The sequence below is a fragment of the Lethenteron reissneri genome, unplaced genomic scaffold (assembly GCF_015708825.2).
Source record: "Lethenteron reissneri isolate LAM-NWPU_2019-01 unplaced genomic scaffold, ASM1570882v1 scaffold_1640, whole genome shotgun sequence".
NCBI lineage: Eukaryota > Metazoa > Chordata > Hyperoartia > Petromyzontiformes > Petromyzontidae > Lethenteron > Lethenteron reissneri.
Genome location: NW_026891378.1, coordinates 3,958,417 through 3,975,295, shown reverse-complemented (window position 1 = coordinate 3,975,295; position 16,879 = coordinate 3,958,417). Strand labels below are relative to the sequence as shown.

The window sequence follows — 16,879 nt, the reverse complement described above, 5'->3', positions numbered from 1 at the left end:
AGGTCGGATGTGACGATCCGAGAGGGAGGAGTCAGGGTCACGTGGGAGAGGGAGGAGTCAGGGTCACGTGGGCGAGGGGTTATAGGAAGGAGACCGGAAGACATCAGGGAGTCGAGGGAGTGAAGAGGGAGTGAAGAGGGAGACCACGTTGGGTGGCCGCCGTGCCTCAGCCTGGTAGCTGAGGGGCTCATCGGACGGCGCCAGCCAGCGGGGTGAGGAGAGAGCAGAGTGCGCGGGGCGCACAGGGCATGCAGGGGTTGCACGGAGCAGCCGAGTAGCTGCAGAGACTAGCGGAGGCTAGCACAGGGCATGCGAGGTTGCACGGAGCAGCCGAGTAGCTGCAGAACTAGCGGATGCTAGCAGAGGGTGCGAGGTTGCACAAGCAGCAGAGTAGCTGCATAGCGGAGCAGCAGTGGGGCTGCATAGGGAGCAGCAGGGTAGCTGCAGAGTGCGCGGGGCGCAAGGAGAGACGACGCTGGGCCGAGGAGGAGGCCAGCGGGGTGAGCGGAAGACGAACACAAATAAAGGACCGACAGAGATCAACATCGTGTGACGGAGTCCTTTATTACAAAGGCAAGGCAGATAACATCTCGCCGCTGAGGTGCCCTGCCCACCAACTACTCAGATAGCCCCGCCCACCACTCGGGTAGCCCCGCCCACCACTCGGGTAGCCCGGACCACTTCTCCTGTAGCCCCGTCCACTGCTCAGTTAGCCATGCCCACTGCTCAGGTAGCCCCACCTACTGCTCAAGTAGCCCCGCCCACTACTCAGGTAGCCCCACTCACTGCACAGGTAGCTCCGCCTACTGCGCAGAGAGATCCACTCACTACTCAGGTAGTCCCACACACTGCTCAGGTCGCTCCACTCACTGCTCAGGCAGCCCTGCCCACTACTTTGGTAGACCTGCGCACGTTTGAGCTCCTCGTGAAATCAGTTCCCTGCAGCACTTGATCCCCCAGCCTCCATCGCTGCACCGGGGCACCTGCCCCCATCACTGTGGAGGGGTTTGTGTGGAGTGTGGGTGAGAGGGGATGCTCAGAGAGTGAGTGGAGTCTCCCCTGGTGACGTCTTTCACAGAAACAAGTGGGAGAGGAGATGCGGGTGGTAGAGGAGAAGAGGAGGGAGGCGGAGGAGTCCATAAGGCAGATGGAGGCCGCTCACAGGGACGTGCAGGTACCGTAGTCTGGGCCGGACTCGGTGACCCCGTGACTCCACCCTGAGTAGGATTTGTGATGGAGAACAACTCTATTCATTCACGTGGACTTTCATTGGCTCTAAACACATTGTGGGACTAAAGACACAACGGTTAATGCACCTTAATAAGCAGGACGAGCAACGAGGTGGTTCTCATCTCCACTGAGAAACTCAATCAGTGGTGGAAATTCCACATTCCCATATCTCCATACAACTTACCACTTCAACGTCAGTTATCTATATTGGTCAGATGAAGATTGTACGTACCTCTAATCCAATACTCTGGTGGCAGAGTTGGTGGATCACACATAGACTGTTGTACACGCTTTAGTGAAACCAATTAGACGATAGAGTGACCAGGTGCCAGTATAGCAAGTGGTTTCATGATCCCCTCTCTTCATCCATACATATGTGGTTTTCTCTCACATTCAAAATATGCATTTGAAGAGGAATTGGCCTAACTTCAAAATTCCTTAGGGCTCTACTTGTTGTAGGCAAATTCCAAATTTATCTTCGCTTCATATGAAGGCAAACAAAGCATCGTCCTGATAGCCTTGCGCAATGAGAATGGCACAGACCCTAAATATACTCCTGATGGAATTTGATTATTTCAATGCCTCATAGCCCCCGAATCGTGTTGTACTGACAATGTACAGCAGTGCTATCAGAGGAAGAAGGAGGGCTCAGTGCTGCAGACTCGTATCACTGTATGGACACCTGAATGTCATTTCACAAAGGACCAGACATTAAATGAACAGAGGTGGCATTTCTTTCTCTTTGCAGGGATCCATGACAGATAAAAAGGCCTCAATCTCAGTCAGGTTCTCCCACGCGAGAGCAGCGTTGGATGCGGAGGAGAAGGCGGCTTTAGAACAACTGGAGCAGAAAGGGCGCGACCTGCTGTCCCAGATCGAGAAGAAGATCGCTCACTACCAGCGGGAGCTCAGCGAGCTCCAGACAGCAGCCACTCGCCTGCAGGCCCTAGCACACGAGAGGGACTCGCTCGCATTCCTGCAGGTGAGCGATGGGTCTCCAGTGTCGTTATTGGTACAGAGCCCTCTCACCAGCAGCAGCAGAGGCTCCTGAATGAGAGCTCGCATCTCCTGGGCTTGAGAACACAGCTCCACTCATGGACTCGCATCGCAGCTGAAGTGGCTGCCATTTGGAAGGCCAGCTCATATTTTCTCAGTCAAATTAATTGTCTCCCGCCCTTTAACAGATTCCCATTAAGTTTGTTTCATTGTGAATATAAACTAAATGTTAATGGAATTTCACTTTTTAAATCAACCATGCAACAACAGTGTACACGGTATTTATGATTCTCATCAGCCATTATCTATCCACTTATTGAGGAAGGCCTCCCAAAGCCATTGTCACATCTCATGATGCCGCGATGCAACAATCCACCAGCTCCTGCTCACGAGCCGATGTCATCTCTGCTTCTTACTTCGTGTACCTCCACTTGGATGCACGACCTTCATTGTTCATATCAGGGATGCTCAAATAAATACTATCTCATACACTTATTAATTATATCATTGTGTCTTGAACATCACTTCTACAAGATCTGCACCATGTGCATTGATAACTCGAGAAACTTCTAGTCCTACGTTCCTCTCAACACAGATCAATATCAACCGGTCTCACTCTGAAATATTTGCCCTGCAAATTAGTGTTGGTCCTCATGGTGGTGGCGAGATGTTAACTACCTAGCCTGGTATACCGAAGGTCCGGGATTTAATATCAACACTGACGTCCTTATATATTTGGAGTTTACATTTCTCCCTCCATGGTCGCATGGATTTTTCTCTGGGTCATCCAGTTTTTTCCTCCACATTTGAAAACTTGCGTTTAGAGTATTGGGCTGCTTTAAATTTCCACGAGATGAACCACTTCATTGAGCTATCATTTGTGGCCAGGTCTCTTCTGAAAAAGAGCTATATAGCTCCGTGGGCCTTACCTGTAAAATAAATTGTAGTTTATCATTAACTATCAATCGGTCTCACTCTGAAATATTTGCCCCGTAAGTCAGTGTTTTTTATCATAGGGTCATAAGCCAAGACTTTGGGGTTTATTTTCCACCCACGGTGTTGCAGTGTGAACTCCACTGATCACAAGGGAATGGAGGTAGAGTCACAGTAATGCATCTCTCTCTCTCCCATAGGGGCACCTGGAGGAGACGAGCAGGTAAAATACGACTATCACTCACGACTCGACACACGACAACCTGGGACTGAGTGTGGGGTGCGGGCAGTGAGACATCGGCTGTGTGGAGATGCTCTGTGTGGTGATGCTGTGTGTGATGATGGTTGTTTGTGTGGTTATGGTGTGTGTGGTGATGGTTTGTGTGGTTATGGTGTGCGTGATGATGCTGTGTGTGGTGATGGTGTGTGTGGTGATGCTTTATGTGTGTGTGGTGATAGTAAAGCTGCGTGTGATAATGCTGTGTGCAATGATGCTGTGTGTGGTGATGTGTGTGGTGATGTTGTGATGGTGCTGTGTGTGATGATGCTAAGTGTGGTGATAGTAATGCTATACTCTTAGGTTTTTTCCGAAAGCTTCAAATCTAGATAGTAATGCTATGTGGTGATGCTGTAATTGTGATGTGAGTAATGCTTGTGTGATGAGTTTCGATATGATGATGCTGTGATGCGTGTCTATGTGATGGAGCTGTAATGGTCCTGTGAGTGACGATGCTCTATGTGAAACAGTGGCCATGTCTGTTCTGCTTCACAGGGCAGGGATGTTTACAGCAGATTCACCCTCATGTCCTAGCCAAGAGGACATTGCCTCGCTTAAAGGCACCGAGGGAACTGTGGCCAAATTCCTGTGTGAGTTATTCAGTGTGGAACATGGGTGATGGGGCCATCTTCACAATACATGATCACCGTGTGTGTGTGCACGAGGTCGACTCAGCTTCAAATGCTTACCTAGTTTTGTGTGTAAACATCACCACTAAAGAGACAAAGGTGGCCAGGCGTAGTGCTGGCCACCAAGCCCCGCTTGTGCTGTGCCAGCTTTCAAAGGTGCTGCTTTTCCCCGACAGTCTGTTAAGGCAACACGGGGAATACTTATCTTTGTGTACATCATGGAACTTGATGCGGTGTTTGAACAACATCGCCACTAGGGAGACAAAGGTGGTTGAGCGTGGTGCTGGCCATCCACCTCCTCGTGTGCCGTGCTGGTCTTCATAGACGCTCGCTAACAACACTTGCCCCAATGGTCTGTTGAGGCTAAACAGGGGATCTTTGTCTTTGTTCACATCCCATTCCAGGACACTACTGAACAACACCATGATACTCAGTGTGGTGTTCTTGCGTAAATAATCAGCATGAGTCAGGGGTAATTGTGATGTTGACATGCAGTGCATGCCAGTGAATGTGTATGGGTGGGGAGAGCGGTAGCATAGTGGTTAGCACACTGCACTACGAACCCAGTTACCTGGGTTTAATTATCCGCCATGGCTAATATCAGTTGCAGGTCATATATTATCCAGTCCAGGGCCTCTACTGGGCAGTTTCAACCTCAAATGAGTTCCTGATGCTGGTAATAGTCATGATGGTGATAGTGGTCGTGATGAGGATAGTGGTGCATTGGCCAGTCATCTCAGTCGACCCATGGCAACTGGGTCTGCTCCATGACCTCCTGCCAGTGGGCGTTCTAAACTTCACGTGGCCTCAACGTGCACATAGCCTGACACAGGCCCCGTGGTGATGTCACCGCCACTTAGTGGCGAATGGCTGTTGTTGTTGTTGGTAATGATGCTGATGTTGGTGATAATGTGAGTGATGGGGACGGTGATGGCATTGGTGAATGATGGTGTTGGTCGTGGTGATGGCAGTGATAGTCGTGGTGATGGTCATAATGGTGACATGGGTGATAATATAGGTGGTGATGGTTTTGCTGATGGCGCTGATAGAAGTAGTGATGATGGTATTGGTTACGGTGATAATGGTAGTGATGGTCGTGACAATGGTTTTGATGGTCGTTATGATGGTTATAATGATGCTGGTTGCGTTGGTGATGGTGATGAAGATGGTGATGAGTTGGGGTGATGGGGATAGTGGTGATGGTGGTGGTGATTGTTTGTGATGGTGCTCGTGGTGGTGATGATCGTTGTGATGTTGCTGATGGCGATAGTGATGTTGTTGATGTTCATAGTGTTGATGATGGTGGTGATGGTGATGTTTATGTTGTTGTCATTGATGATATTGATGGCGAGAATGGTTGGTGATGGTGATGTTTGTGTTGTTATAGGTGATGGTGAAGATAATGGTTGGTGATGGTGATGTTGATGGTGGTGATGGTGGATGATGGTGATGACGGTGTTCTGCAGTGATGTTGTCATCGCTGTTGTCACAGATGGATGCTCACCGACTCTCGACACAAACTCAGCTCATAACCAACTCCAGATCTCCTCGGATCTCAGGACGATGACGCGGACCCGTGACTCCCAGGGTCGCCCCGATCATCCACACCGGTTTGATTACTGGTCACAAGCCCTGTGCTGTGAGAGCTTCTCGTCAGGCCACCACTACTGGGAGGTGGATGTGGGGGACGCGAGGTGGTGGCGGGTTGGAGTCGCATACGGGACGATCCTGCGGAAAGGGAGTGGTGATGCTGCACAGTTGCTGGGAGGGAGCGACGCGTCCTGGTGTTTAGAGAAATATGACGACAATTTCTCAGTCTTTCATGGTGGTGTGAAGACTGCACTGTCGGTGAGGGGGGCCCCCTACCCCCGCAGAATCAGGCTTCAGCTGCACTGGGAGGAAGGGCTCCTGGCTTTTTACCGCGCCGACTCCATGGAGGTGATCCACGAGGTTCGGCAGATATTCTTGCAGCCTATCTACCCTGGGATGTGTGTGTGGTGTTTGAATGAACCATTGAAGATCATGGATCTCAGTCGTGCATCCTGAGGATGGGGAGAGACAGAAACCCAAAAAACAGAGGAGAGGGGGGATGTTGAGAAGAGTGTGAATTGAGGGTGAGGGGAAATTGGAGGGGAAGGTGGCAGGTGAGCATGGAGGGTGATGGTGAGGGTGAAGGGTCAAAAGAGGGTTAGGAGAGGAGAGGATGGGAAGGAGTGGGTATTGAGACAGTGAGCAGAAGGTGAGGTGAAAATTCAGGGAAGGGTGAGGTGAGCATGGAGGGGTGGTAGGGTAAGAAGGGAGGGTGAGGTTCAGGTTGGTGTGCATGAGCGATGTCGCCTGTCAAGTACAAATCGCCGGTGCGGAAGTTTGAGGGATGTTAATGAAATCTGAGTGGGGAATTAACACAGCCCCAAAGTCCATGTGGTCACTCCTTCACCTGCAGTGCGTGCTCGCATCACCATGCCTCATCTCTACGATTCACCATCATCACCATCATTATCACCATCACCACCATCACTATCAACCACCATCACCATCATCATTACTATCAACACCACCAAAACCATCACCGACATCGTCACTATCATCACAACGATCACCACCATCATTACCATCACTCCATCATCATCACTATTGTAGAGGTGCTAGACACTCTATTCAGTAACCTGCGGGGCCACTATGTATTAAAGGGGCAATGCAGTGTTACCACTCTGGGACCAACGGCCGGGGTTTGGGAGAGGTGAGAGCAGATGGTAAACACGGATTCCCGCCAGACCAATGGCCAGGGGGTCAGATGAGGTAAAGAGGATCGAAAACGCAGATTGTAAAGAACCAATCAGAGGGTCCCACGAGGGAGCGTGGGATTGGATAAGGACCATTAAAAACGGGTATAAAAGGGCGAGCGTGGGGAGCGCCCGACAGTTCTCCTCACACGAAGACAGAAGCCAGGCTGAAAAAGCTAGGACCCTGGACCAAGCCTTCCAGCTCTTGTGAGAGCTAAGGCTCAGTGTTCCTGTGGTCAAGGAGAGAATAGGTATTGGCAGGCAGGACCCTGGCTCCCCAGCCTTCCAGCTCTTGTAAGAGCTAAGACTCTGCGCGACCAGTGGACAGGGGACCCCCCGAGCCAGCGGTGGGTCAAGCTAGCCTCCCCTAAGTCCCAGCCAGAGGACGCTAGGGTAGCGGGTAGACTGGGAATAGCTCCTGCCAGTTCGGAGGCTGTACCTCCCTAGGCTACGGGTGAGGGAACCAGATATCCCTCTGTGTGTGTATAGGGACTTTGTCGGAAGAAAGACAATACACCAGTGTGTGCCTTAAAGAAGTTTATTCATCTGTTATTTACAACACTACAACTGGCGTCAGAAGTGGTTAAAGACGAACATGGAAACAAGAAGCACAGTCCGTGTGCAAGGTACGGAGGAAGAAAACTCCGACTCACCTGGAGGAGCGGAGAGCGCCGCTGAAGATGTGGGCATGGAGCCATCCGCCCAACTGCCAGCCCAACCGCCGATTGCCGCGGGCGACAAGATCCAGGCTGCACACGGCCGTCTCGCCCAACTGCTGCATGCTGCAGCCGCCATCCTTGAAGGAATTACTTTGGGGGCTGCAGGCGGAGTGGACTGGCCGCCGGCGGACGTTCCCGCCATTACACACCCGGAAGGGTTCGAATTTCCCGCCGAAAGGTCACATGCTTCCGCGAGAAGCGGAAATCAAGTGCACGCTGGGAACATTGACAGCCAATCACGGCACGCTGCGTTATCAGCGTGGGACGCTGCCTCCGCAAGTCGCTCGGGCAATGCCACGTCATCACGGCAGCGACGCTGTACAGTAGACATCGTAGACCAAGCAATGGCCGCGTACGGGACCGAGTCCGAACGAGCTGAAGATGACGAGACGGCTGCTCTCCAACAACGTCTGCCCGTCTTCCGCGAATTCACGTCCACAGGGGGCGACTAGGCCGCATTCCAGCTTCGCTTCCTCAGCCACCAGGAGATGGTGGGCTGGTCGGACGTACAGGCACTACGGGCGCTGCCGACCACCTTAAATGACAACGCTCGCGCTGCGCTCATCTCCATTCCCGACAAAGAGCAACTCTACAAGCGGCACTTCGGCGAATGTCCGATATCTACGGACCTCCTTCCACCACCCGCCATCAGTTCTATGAGAGACGGTGCAAACCTAGAGAATCGCCATTGGCGTTCCATACTACACTACTCGCCATGGCAAGAGCGGCTTACCGCCGCATAGACGATGAGGCCATAAACGCTCTCGTCCTCCAGAAGCTGCTGGAGCTGGCGCGTGGACTGCTCGTTGTCATCCAAGCCATGGATGATGAAGATATGTGCTCACTGTGAGCTGCCCGGAGCATCCATACTCACCTGATGCTCGACTAGGACGAGATCATCACCGCATCGGCTACGACGTCGGAGCCTGCCAGCAGGGAACGACGATCGCTCTCCAGATCGTGCCTTCGCAATGACCAGGGCGACGGGCCGGCGATCACCCGACTGCACCGGGCGTCGCGATGACCAGCAGCGGGGATGGCCCTTCCCCCGCAGTGACGTGACGTGTTTCAACTGTGGCCACCGAGGCCACATCTCAACCGACTGCCGTGCACCTCGTCGGCGCTCCTCCGGGTCCCGAGGCCAGGACCGCAGGGCACCCAACGCACCGCGGCATAAACAGGCGAGTCGCGGCACCCCTCACGCTCGGCCCTCACTCACACCTTATACACCACAATACACCATTGACGTTGCTCGTGATTCGGCGTATGACGTGCGGTGTTCTGGTGATTCTTCACAGCCACTAACCTGGGCAGTGGTCGGAACTGGCCCATAGAGTGTTCGCAGCGACGGCGAGTTCCTCGGTGGTTGTGGGTTCAATTGAGGGTGTAGAGTTTTGTGTGCTTGTCGACACTTGTGCATTGGTCACTATCATTTCGGATTAAATTTGTAATATACTGCCGGTGCGATGTCGACCCTTGCAAAAGGTCTCTGTTCCGTGTTTTGCTGCGAATGGAAGTTCGCTGGGGATTATCGGGCAAATTCGGGCGCAATTTTCGATTGGTGATATTAAATTGGCCGGCCCTGTTTTGGTCTCTTCCTCCCTCACGGTGCCGTGCCTCCTGGGAACTGATTTTCTCGCCAAATTGCCCATTAAAATCCTTATAGATCAGGGGTGTATTGAACTTCCGTCGGGCCGTCGGATGGCGTTTTTATCCGCGACCACGCATTCACGTATGGCCAATGTCTCTGTGTAGGCTTTTGCGGCTTGCACTGTACGCATTCAGCCAGGGGCGCAAATGCTTGTACCCTTGCGGTTAAAGAAACCGCTCGCTCCTAACGCCTCGGTACATGGCGTTCTGTTAGGGCCATCCAACACGGCAGTTAAGGGCCTAGCATTGGTGGCCGCACAGACCCTCTTAGCAGCCGACAGGGAGCCATTTTTGCAAGTTTTGAATGTTGGTCTGTCCGAAACCGTCGTTCCACAAGGGTCTGTGCTCACTCACACGACAGTGGCGCCCCTGGGGACCGAGGTCGTGGGACATGTATTTGACGACCCGCAGCCTCAACCTCCTCCCAAATCAGATGAGGGATGGTTAGATGCACTCTGCGCGGACGCTGGCGATTTATCCAGGCCGCAGCAGATGAAATTGCGGGCTCTTTTGCGGGAATTCTGGGGATGTGTTCAGCAAATCTCAATTTGATATTGGCTGCACCAAGCTGCTGTGTCACCACATTGACACTGGCGACGCTGCCCCTATCCGTCAAAACCCATTTCGGCTCAGCCCGGCGGAGAAACAGCATGTGAAATTGGCAGTTGACAACATACTGGCGGCTGATATCATTTCTCCTTCAACCAGTCCCTGGGTGCTCCGATAGTGCTGGTCAAAAAGCAGGATGGCAGTCTTCGTTTTTGTGTTGATTTTCGGCGCCTAAATACAATTTCCATGGCTGACGCCTATCCTTTTCCACGTATGGATGAGTGATTGGATGCTCTGGCAGGGGTGCATTATTTTTCCACTCTAGACCTACTGTCGGGGTTTTGGCAACTTCCCCTCGATGAGGCGTCAAAACCAAAGACTGCTTTTCGGACACCACAGAGCCTTTTCGAGTTTAATAGGTTGCCCATGGGTCCCCACTCGGCCCCAGCGACGTTCCAGAGGCTCATGGAGCTCGTCCTCGCTGGGCTCCAGTGGGACTCATGTCTCATTTACCTTGATGACGACATCATCTTTGGCCGCACGTTCAAGGAACACATTGAACGGTTGCGTGCTGTTTTCTTGAAAATGCGTGCTGCTAACTTGAAGTTCAAACCGCAGAAATGCCAGCTTCTGCATGAGTTTGTGCGCTATTTGGGCCAAATAGTCAGCCGCTCAAGAATTTCCACCGACCCCACAACGACCAAATGCGTCAGCCAATGGCCTACCCCCACCTCTGCGGGGGACGTTCGCAGTTTTTATCGGATTTGCATCGTATTACCGACGTTTTGTTGCTGGCTTCGCGACAATCGCCAAGCTACTGCATGCCCTTACGTCAAAAGGGATGAAATTTAATTGGGGGGATGCAGAACAGGCCGCATTTGACTCCTTGCGGAATGCTCTCGTGGCGGCACCGCCCTTGGCTTAACCCGATTTTGCGAAACCGTTTATTCTGGACACCGATGCCAGCAACAATGGGATCGGTGGGGTGCTGTCCCAAAACGTAAATGGTGTAGAGAGGGTCGTTGCCTACGGGAGCAGGGTCTTGTCCCCTGCGGAGCAACGCTATTGCGTAACCCGACGCGAGCTGCTGGCCATTGTTTATTTCATCCAGCAATACAGGCCGTACCTGTGCGGTCAACGTTTTACCGTACGTTCCGATCATTCGGCATTACAATACGCTCAGCGTGTTGACCAACCATCCGGCCAGCTCTCCCGGTGGCTCGAAGTCCTCCAGGACTACAATTTCATGGTAACTTACCGCAAGGGTACACAGCACAGTAATGCCGATGCGTTATCTCGACTTCCGCAGGTGAATAAATGTGTGTGCTTTATGGGTTCTGGCCACTGCAAGCCACCACTGGCAGAGCCGGTTGCACCTCTTGAAACAGTTGCCGCCGCGTTTCCCTCCGATTCTGCGCCGGGGGCGGACCATGCGGGTCCGGCAGCAAGTGACGACTTGCTGGGGCTAACACTAGACGAATGGGGTCGGCACCAGATGGATGACGCATCGTTGTTGCCTCTGCGTCATCATGCACGTGATACGGCCTCACGTTATGGGAAATTGAATTATTTCGCTATATGGCGGGGTCTGCTCATGCATTGGGATGCTGATTCATGCCATTACAAAATTGTGGTGCCTTCGGGGTTGCGATGTAAAGCCGTGTGGGCGGCACACAAGCGATTGTTGCACCTGGGTGTGCACAAAACCATTGGCTTGCTACGTTTGCAATTTTTCTGGCCAGTCATGCTGCGTGATGTAACGGATATTTTAATGGGCTACATCCAATGTGCGCAACAGAAACCGCCAGCGAAGCCTGCATGCCCACCCCTGCAGCCCATCTCGGTGTCCCATGTAAACGAGCTGGTTAGATCTCGATATTCTGGGGCCTTTTCCTACGACGCCTCGTGGTAACAAGTACCTTCTGGTTGGGGTTGAGGATTTTACACGGTGGCTTATGGCCTGGGCCCTCCCCAACCAGTCGGCAGCAGCCGTCATGGACGCCTTTGTTCAGGGCTACGTATTGGACAAGGGTGCTCCGGAACGGCTGCTGACCGATCAGGGAAGGAATTTTTTGAGTACCCTGTTGAGTGATATATGCCGCCTGTTGGGCACAAAGAAGGTGCGCACTTCGCCCACCACCCTCAAACTGACGGCATGGTGGAGCGCCTGCATAGAACCCTCAACTCTATGCTGTGCCATCAGGTTGATGAATCCCACCTAGACTGGGACTTGCAGATTCCAGGGGTCCTAACTGCATACCACATGGCGCCACATGTAGCGACGGGGTTCTCCCCATTCTTTCTATTGTATGGCAGGGATGCCATTCCCCCTGCCGACGTTCGGCTGGAGATAGAGCTGCCTCCACAATCGTCAAAGCTCGCTGATCACTTAAGCTTCAATCTCCGTAAGCTGTCTGAGGCAGTGATGCGGCAATCGAAAATTCAGCCTTCCGCCAGCGGGAAAATTCAAGGCTGCAAGCCCCTCACACGTCCACGCATCAGTGGGCACCAGGTGATAAAGTGTGGCTTCATTGCCCCCCAGGTGCCGGTGTCCACATCGGCAAAACTCCTAAAACTGTGGAGGGGTCCGGTGGAAGTGGTCGAGGTTGTGCGACCACAATGTGTTAGAATCCATTGGGGACGGCATCGCTGGTTTGTTCACCCTTCTCGCGTAAAGCCTTTTGTTGTGCCACGCGTTTCTGCATCAAGCTCACAACATGAGGGCCGAGCATGCGATGTGTCCGATGAACCGGATGTCGCCCCATTGGTGCCTAATCCGCAGTGCAGATGACGCAGGAATGATGGGGCCGTGCAGGCCACGATCGGCCGCTGGGGACCGGGGGTCATCAAAGGTCTCTACGGAGAGGCCTCATGACCCGCCTGACATTCCTGTCATGCCGCCTGATCTGCCTGCACCGCTAAAGGGGCCACTTGTCCCCTACAATGGTCCCGCGAAACACACGCGTGCGAAATCCCGCCGATTTTCGTAATATCTACGTTACGTAGTACGACACGTCCCAGTGGTGCATCGTTTTTTTGCAGCAACTGCTGCCTGGGTTGTTGTGTCGCGCATGTTGTCAAAATGTTGAAATGTTACCTTGTAAATATGTTGTGTTATTAAGGGGGGGTATTTATACTGGGTGTTTATTCTTGTTTTTGAAATTGGTTCTTGTTGGAAAGGCACACACACACTTCATTTTTGCATTGTTGGAGTTTCTCATTGTTGCAGCCGGGACGGCTGACGCTTCTAAATGGGGGGGAGGGGTGATGTAGAGGTGCTAGACACTCTATTCAGTAACTTGCGGGGCCACTATGTATCAGAGGGGCAATGCAGTGTTACCACTCTGGGACCAACGGCCGGGGTCAGGGAGAGGTGAGAGCGGATGGTAAACACGGATTCCCGCCAGAGCAACGGCCAAGGGTCAGATGAGGTAAAGAGGATCGAAAACGCAGATTGTAAAGAACCAATCAGAGGGTCCCACGAGGGAGCGTGGGATTGGATAAGGGCCGTTACAAACGGGTATTAAAGGGCGTGCGCGGGGAGCGCTCGCCAGTTCTCCTCACACAAAGCCCGGCTGAAGAAACTAGGACCCTGGACCAAGCCTGCTAGCTCTTGTAAGAGCTAAGGCTCAGTGTTCCAGTGGTCAAGGGAAGAATAGGTCCTGGCAGGCAGGACCCGGGCTCCCCAGTCTACCCGCTACCCTAGCGTCCTCTGGCTGGGACTTAGGGGAGGCTAGCTTGACCCACCGCTGGCTCGGTGGGTCCCCTGACCACTGGTCGCGCAGAGCCTGAGCTCTCACAAGAGCTGGAAGGCTGGGGAGCCCGGGTCCTGCCTGCCAGGACCTATTCTCCCCTTGACCACTGGAACACTGAGCCTTAGCTCTTACAAGAGCTAGCAGGCTTGGTCCAGGGTCCTAGTTTCTTCAGCCGGGCTTTGTGTGAGGAGAACTGGCGAGCGCTCCCCGCGCACGCCCTTTAATACCCGTTTGTAACGGCCCTTATCCAATCCCACGCTCCCTCGTGGGACCCTCTGATTGGTTCTTTACAATCTGCGTTTTCGATCCTCTTTACCTCATCTGACCCTTGGCCGTTGCTCTGGCGGGAATCCGTGTTTACCATCCGCTCTCACCTCTCCCTGACCCCGGCCGTTGGTCCCAGAGTGGTAACACTGCATTGCCCCTCTGATACATAGTGGCCCCGCAAGTTACTGAATAGAGTGTCTAGCACCTCTACATCACCCCTCCCCCCCATTTAGAAGCTTCAGCCGTCCCGGCTGCAACAATGAGAAACTCCAACAATGCAAAAATGAAGTGTGTGTGTGCCTTTCCAACAAGAACCAATTTCAAAAACAAGAATAAACACCCAGTATAAATACCCCCCCTTAATAACACAACATATTTACAAGGTAACATTTCAACATTTTGACAACATGCGCGACACAACAACCCAGGCAGCAGTTGCTGCAAAAAAACGATGCACCACTGGGACGTGTCGTACTACGTAACGTAGATATTACGAAAATCGGCGGGATTTCGCACGCGTGTGTTTCGCGGGACCATTGTAGGGGACAAGTGGCCCCTTTAGCGGTGCAGGCAGATCAGGCGGCATGACAGGAATGTCAGGCGGGTCATGAGGCCTCTCCGTAGAGACCTTTGATGACCCCCGGTCCCCAGCGGCCGATCGTGGCCTGCACGGCCCCATCATTCCTGCGTCATCTGCACTGCGGATTAGGCACCAATGGGGCGACATCCGGTTCATCGGACACATCGCATGCTCGGCCCTCATGTTGTGAGCTTGATGCAGAAACGCGTGGCACAACAAAAGGCTTTACGCGAAAAGGGTGAACAAACCAGCGATGCCGTCCCCAATGGATTCTAACACATTGTGGTCGCACAACCTCGACCACTTCCACCGGACCCCTCCACAGTTTTAGGAGTTTTGCCGATGTGGACACCGGCACCTGGGGGGCAATGAAGCCACACTTTATCACCTGGTGCCCACTGATGCGTGGACGTGTGAGGGGCTTGCAGCCTTGAATTTTCCCGCTGGCGGAAGGCTGAATTTTCGATTGCCGCATCACTGCCTCAGACAGCTTACGGAGATTGAAGCTTAAGTGATCAGCGAGCTTTGACGATTGTGGAGGCAGCTCTATCTCCAGCCGAACGTCGGCGGGGGGAATGGCATCCCTGCCATACAATAGAAAGAATGGGGAGAACCCCGTCGCTACATGTGGCGCCATGTGGTATGCAGTTAGGACCCCTGGAATCTGCAAGTCCCAGTCTAGGTGGGATTCATCAACCTGATGGCACAGCATAGAGTTGAGGGTTCTATGCAGGCGCTCCACCATGCCGTCAGTTTGAGGGTGGTGGGCGAAGTGCGCACCTTCTTTGTGCCCAACAGGCGGCATATATCACTCAACAGGGTACTCAAAAAATTCCTTCCCTGATCGGTCAGCAGCCGTTCCGGAGCACCCTTGTCCAATACGTAGCCCTGAACAAAGGCGTCCATGACGGCTGCTGCCGACTGGTTGGGGAGGGCCCAGGCCATAAGCCACCGTGTAAAATCCTCAACCCCAACCAGAAGGTACTTGTTACCACGAGGCGTCGTAGGAAAAGGCCCCAGAATATCGAGATCAACCAGCTCGTTTACATGGGACACCGAGATGGGCTGCAGGGGTGGGCATGCAGGCTTCGCTGGCGGTTTCTGTTGCGCACATTGGATGTAGCCCATTAAAATATCCGTTACATCACGCAGCATGACTGGCCAGAAAAATTGCAAACGTAGCAAGCCAATGGTTTTGTGCACACCCAGGTGCAACAATCGCTTGTGTGCCGCCCACACGGCTTTACATCGCAACCCCGAAGGCACCACAATTTTGTAATGGCATGAATCAGCATCCCAATGCATGAGCAGACCCCGCCATATAGCGAAATAATTCAATTTCCCATAACGTGAGGCCGTATCACGTGCATGATGACGCAGAGGCAACAACGATGCGTCATCCATCTGGTGCCGACCCCATTCGTCTAGTGTTAGCCCCAGCAAGTCGTCACTTGCTGCCGGACCCGCATGGTCCGCCCCCGGCGCAGAATCGGAGGGAAACGCGGCGGCAACTGTTTCAAGAGGTGCAACCGGCTCTGCCAGTGGTGGCTTGCAGTGGCCAGAACCCATAAAGCACACACATTTATTCACCTGCGGAAGTCGAGATAACGCATCGGCATTACTGTGCTGTGTACCCTTGCGGTAAGTTACCATGAAATTGTAGTCCTGGAGGACTTCGAGCCACCGGGAGAGCTGGCCGGATGGTTGGTCAACACGCTGAGCGTATTGTAATGCCGAATGATCGGAACGTACGGTAAAACGTTGACCGCACAGGTACGGCCTGTATTGCTGGATGAAATAAACAATGGCCAGGAGCTCGCGTCGGGTTACGCAATAGCGTTGCTCCGCAGGGGACAAGACCCGCCAGTTCGGAGGTTGTACCTCCCTAGGCTAGCAGTCAGAGCCGTGTAAAGGTCCCGCTAGGTACGGAGGCTGTACCTCCTCAGGCTATGGGTGAGGGGACCGGATATCCCTCTGTGTGTGTATAGGGACTGTGTCGGAAGTAAGACAATAAAACAGTGTGTGCCTTAAAGAAGTTTATTCATCTGTTATTTACAACACTACACTATCATCAGCAACAACAACATCATTATCCTCATCATCACCACTACAACGATAACCACCATCACCACCATCAACCACCACCATCCTCATAATCACTATCAACACCACAATAATTATCACCATTATCATGTCCATCATCATAATCATTACTGAACATAACCACTATCATCATCACCATCATTATGACCATCATCACCATAACCATCATCACCAACATCAAGCTCATCACCATCAATATCACGACTAACACCACTACTATCATCACCACCATCATCATTGCCACCACCATGATCACCACCATCATTATCATCACTATCAGCACCCACATCACCATCACCCTTCTTATCATCACCACCAACACAATAATCAACATCAACACCACAAAAACTTTTATAGTCATCATCACTATCACATCCACCATCACGAACATCATCACCACCATCATCA

General features: G+C 52.6%; 1 protein-coding gene across 3 annotated transcripts in view; it reads left to right on the top strand.

Moving 5' to 3' along the window:
* LOC133339106 (E3 ubiquitin-protein ligase TRIM62-like) overlaps nucleotides 1-16,879 on the top strand; it is a 46,667-nt gene that overhangs the window by 5,631 nt on the left and 24,157 nt on the right. For all 3 annotated transcript variants that reach the window (XR_009754678.1, XM_061547227.1, XM_061547228.1), the window contains exons 2-6: nucleotides 1,079-1,174; nucleotides 1,979-2,212; nucleotides 3,360-3,382; nucleotides 3,932-4,026; nucleotides 5,558-6,015. Coding sequence is in view for 2 of the 3 variants with exons in the window: in XM_061547227.1 (XP_061403211.1) it covers nucleotides 1,079-1,174; nucleotides 1,979-2,212; nucleotides 3,360-3,382; nucleotides 3,932-4,026; nucleotides 5,558-6,015 (906 nt within the window). In the remaining variant the exon portion in view is untranslated. The remainder of the gene's footprint in view (nucleotides 1-1,078; nucleotides 1,175-1,978; nucleotides 2,213-3,359; nucleotides 3,383-3,931; nucleotides 4,027-5,557; nucleotides 6,016-16,879) is intronic.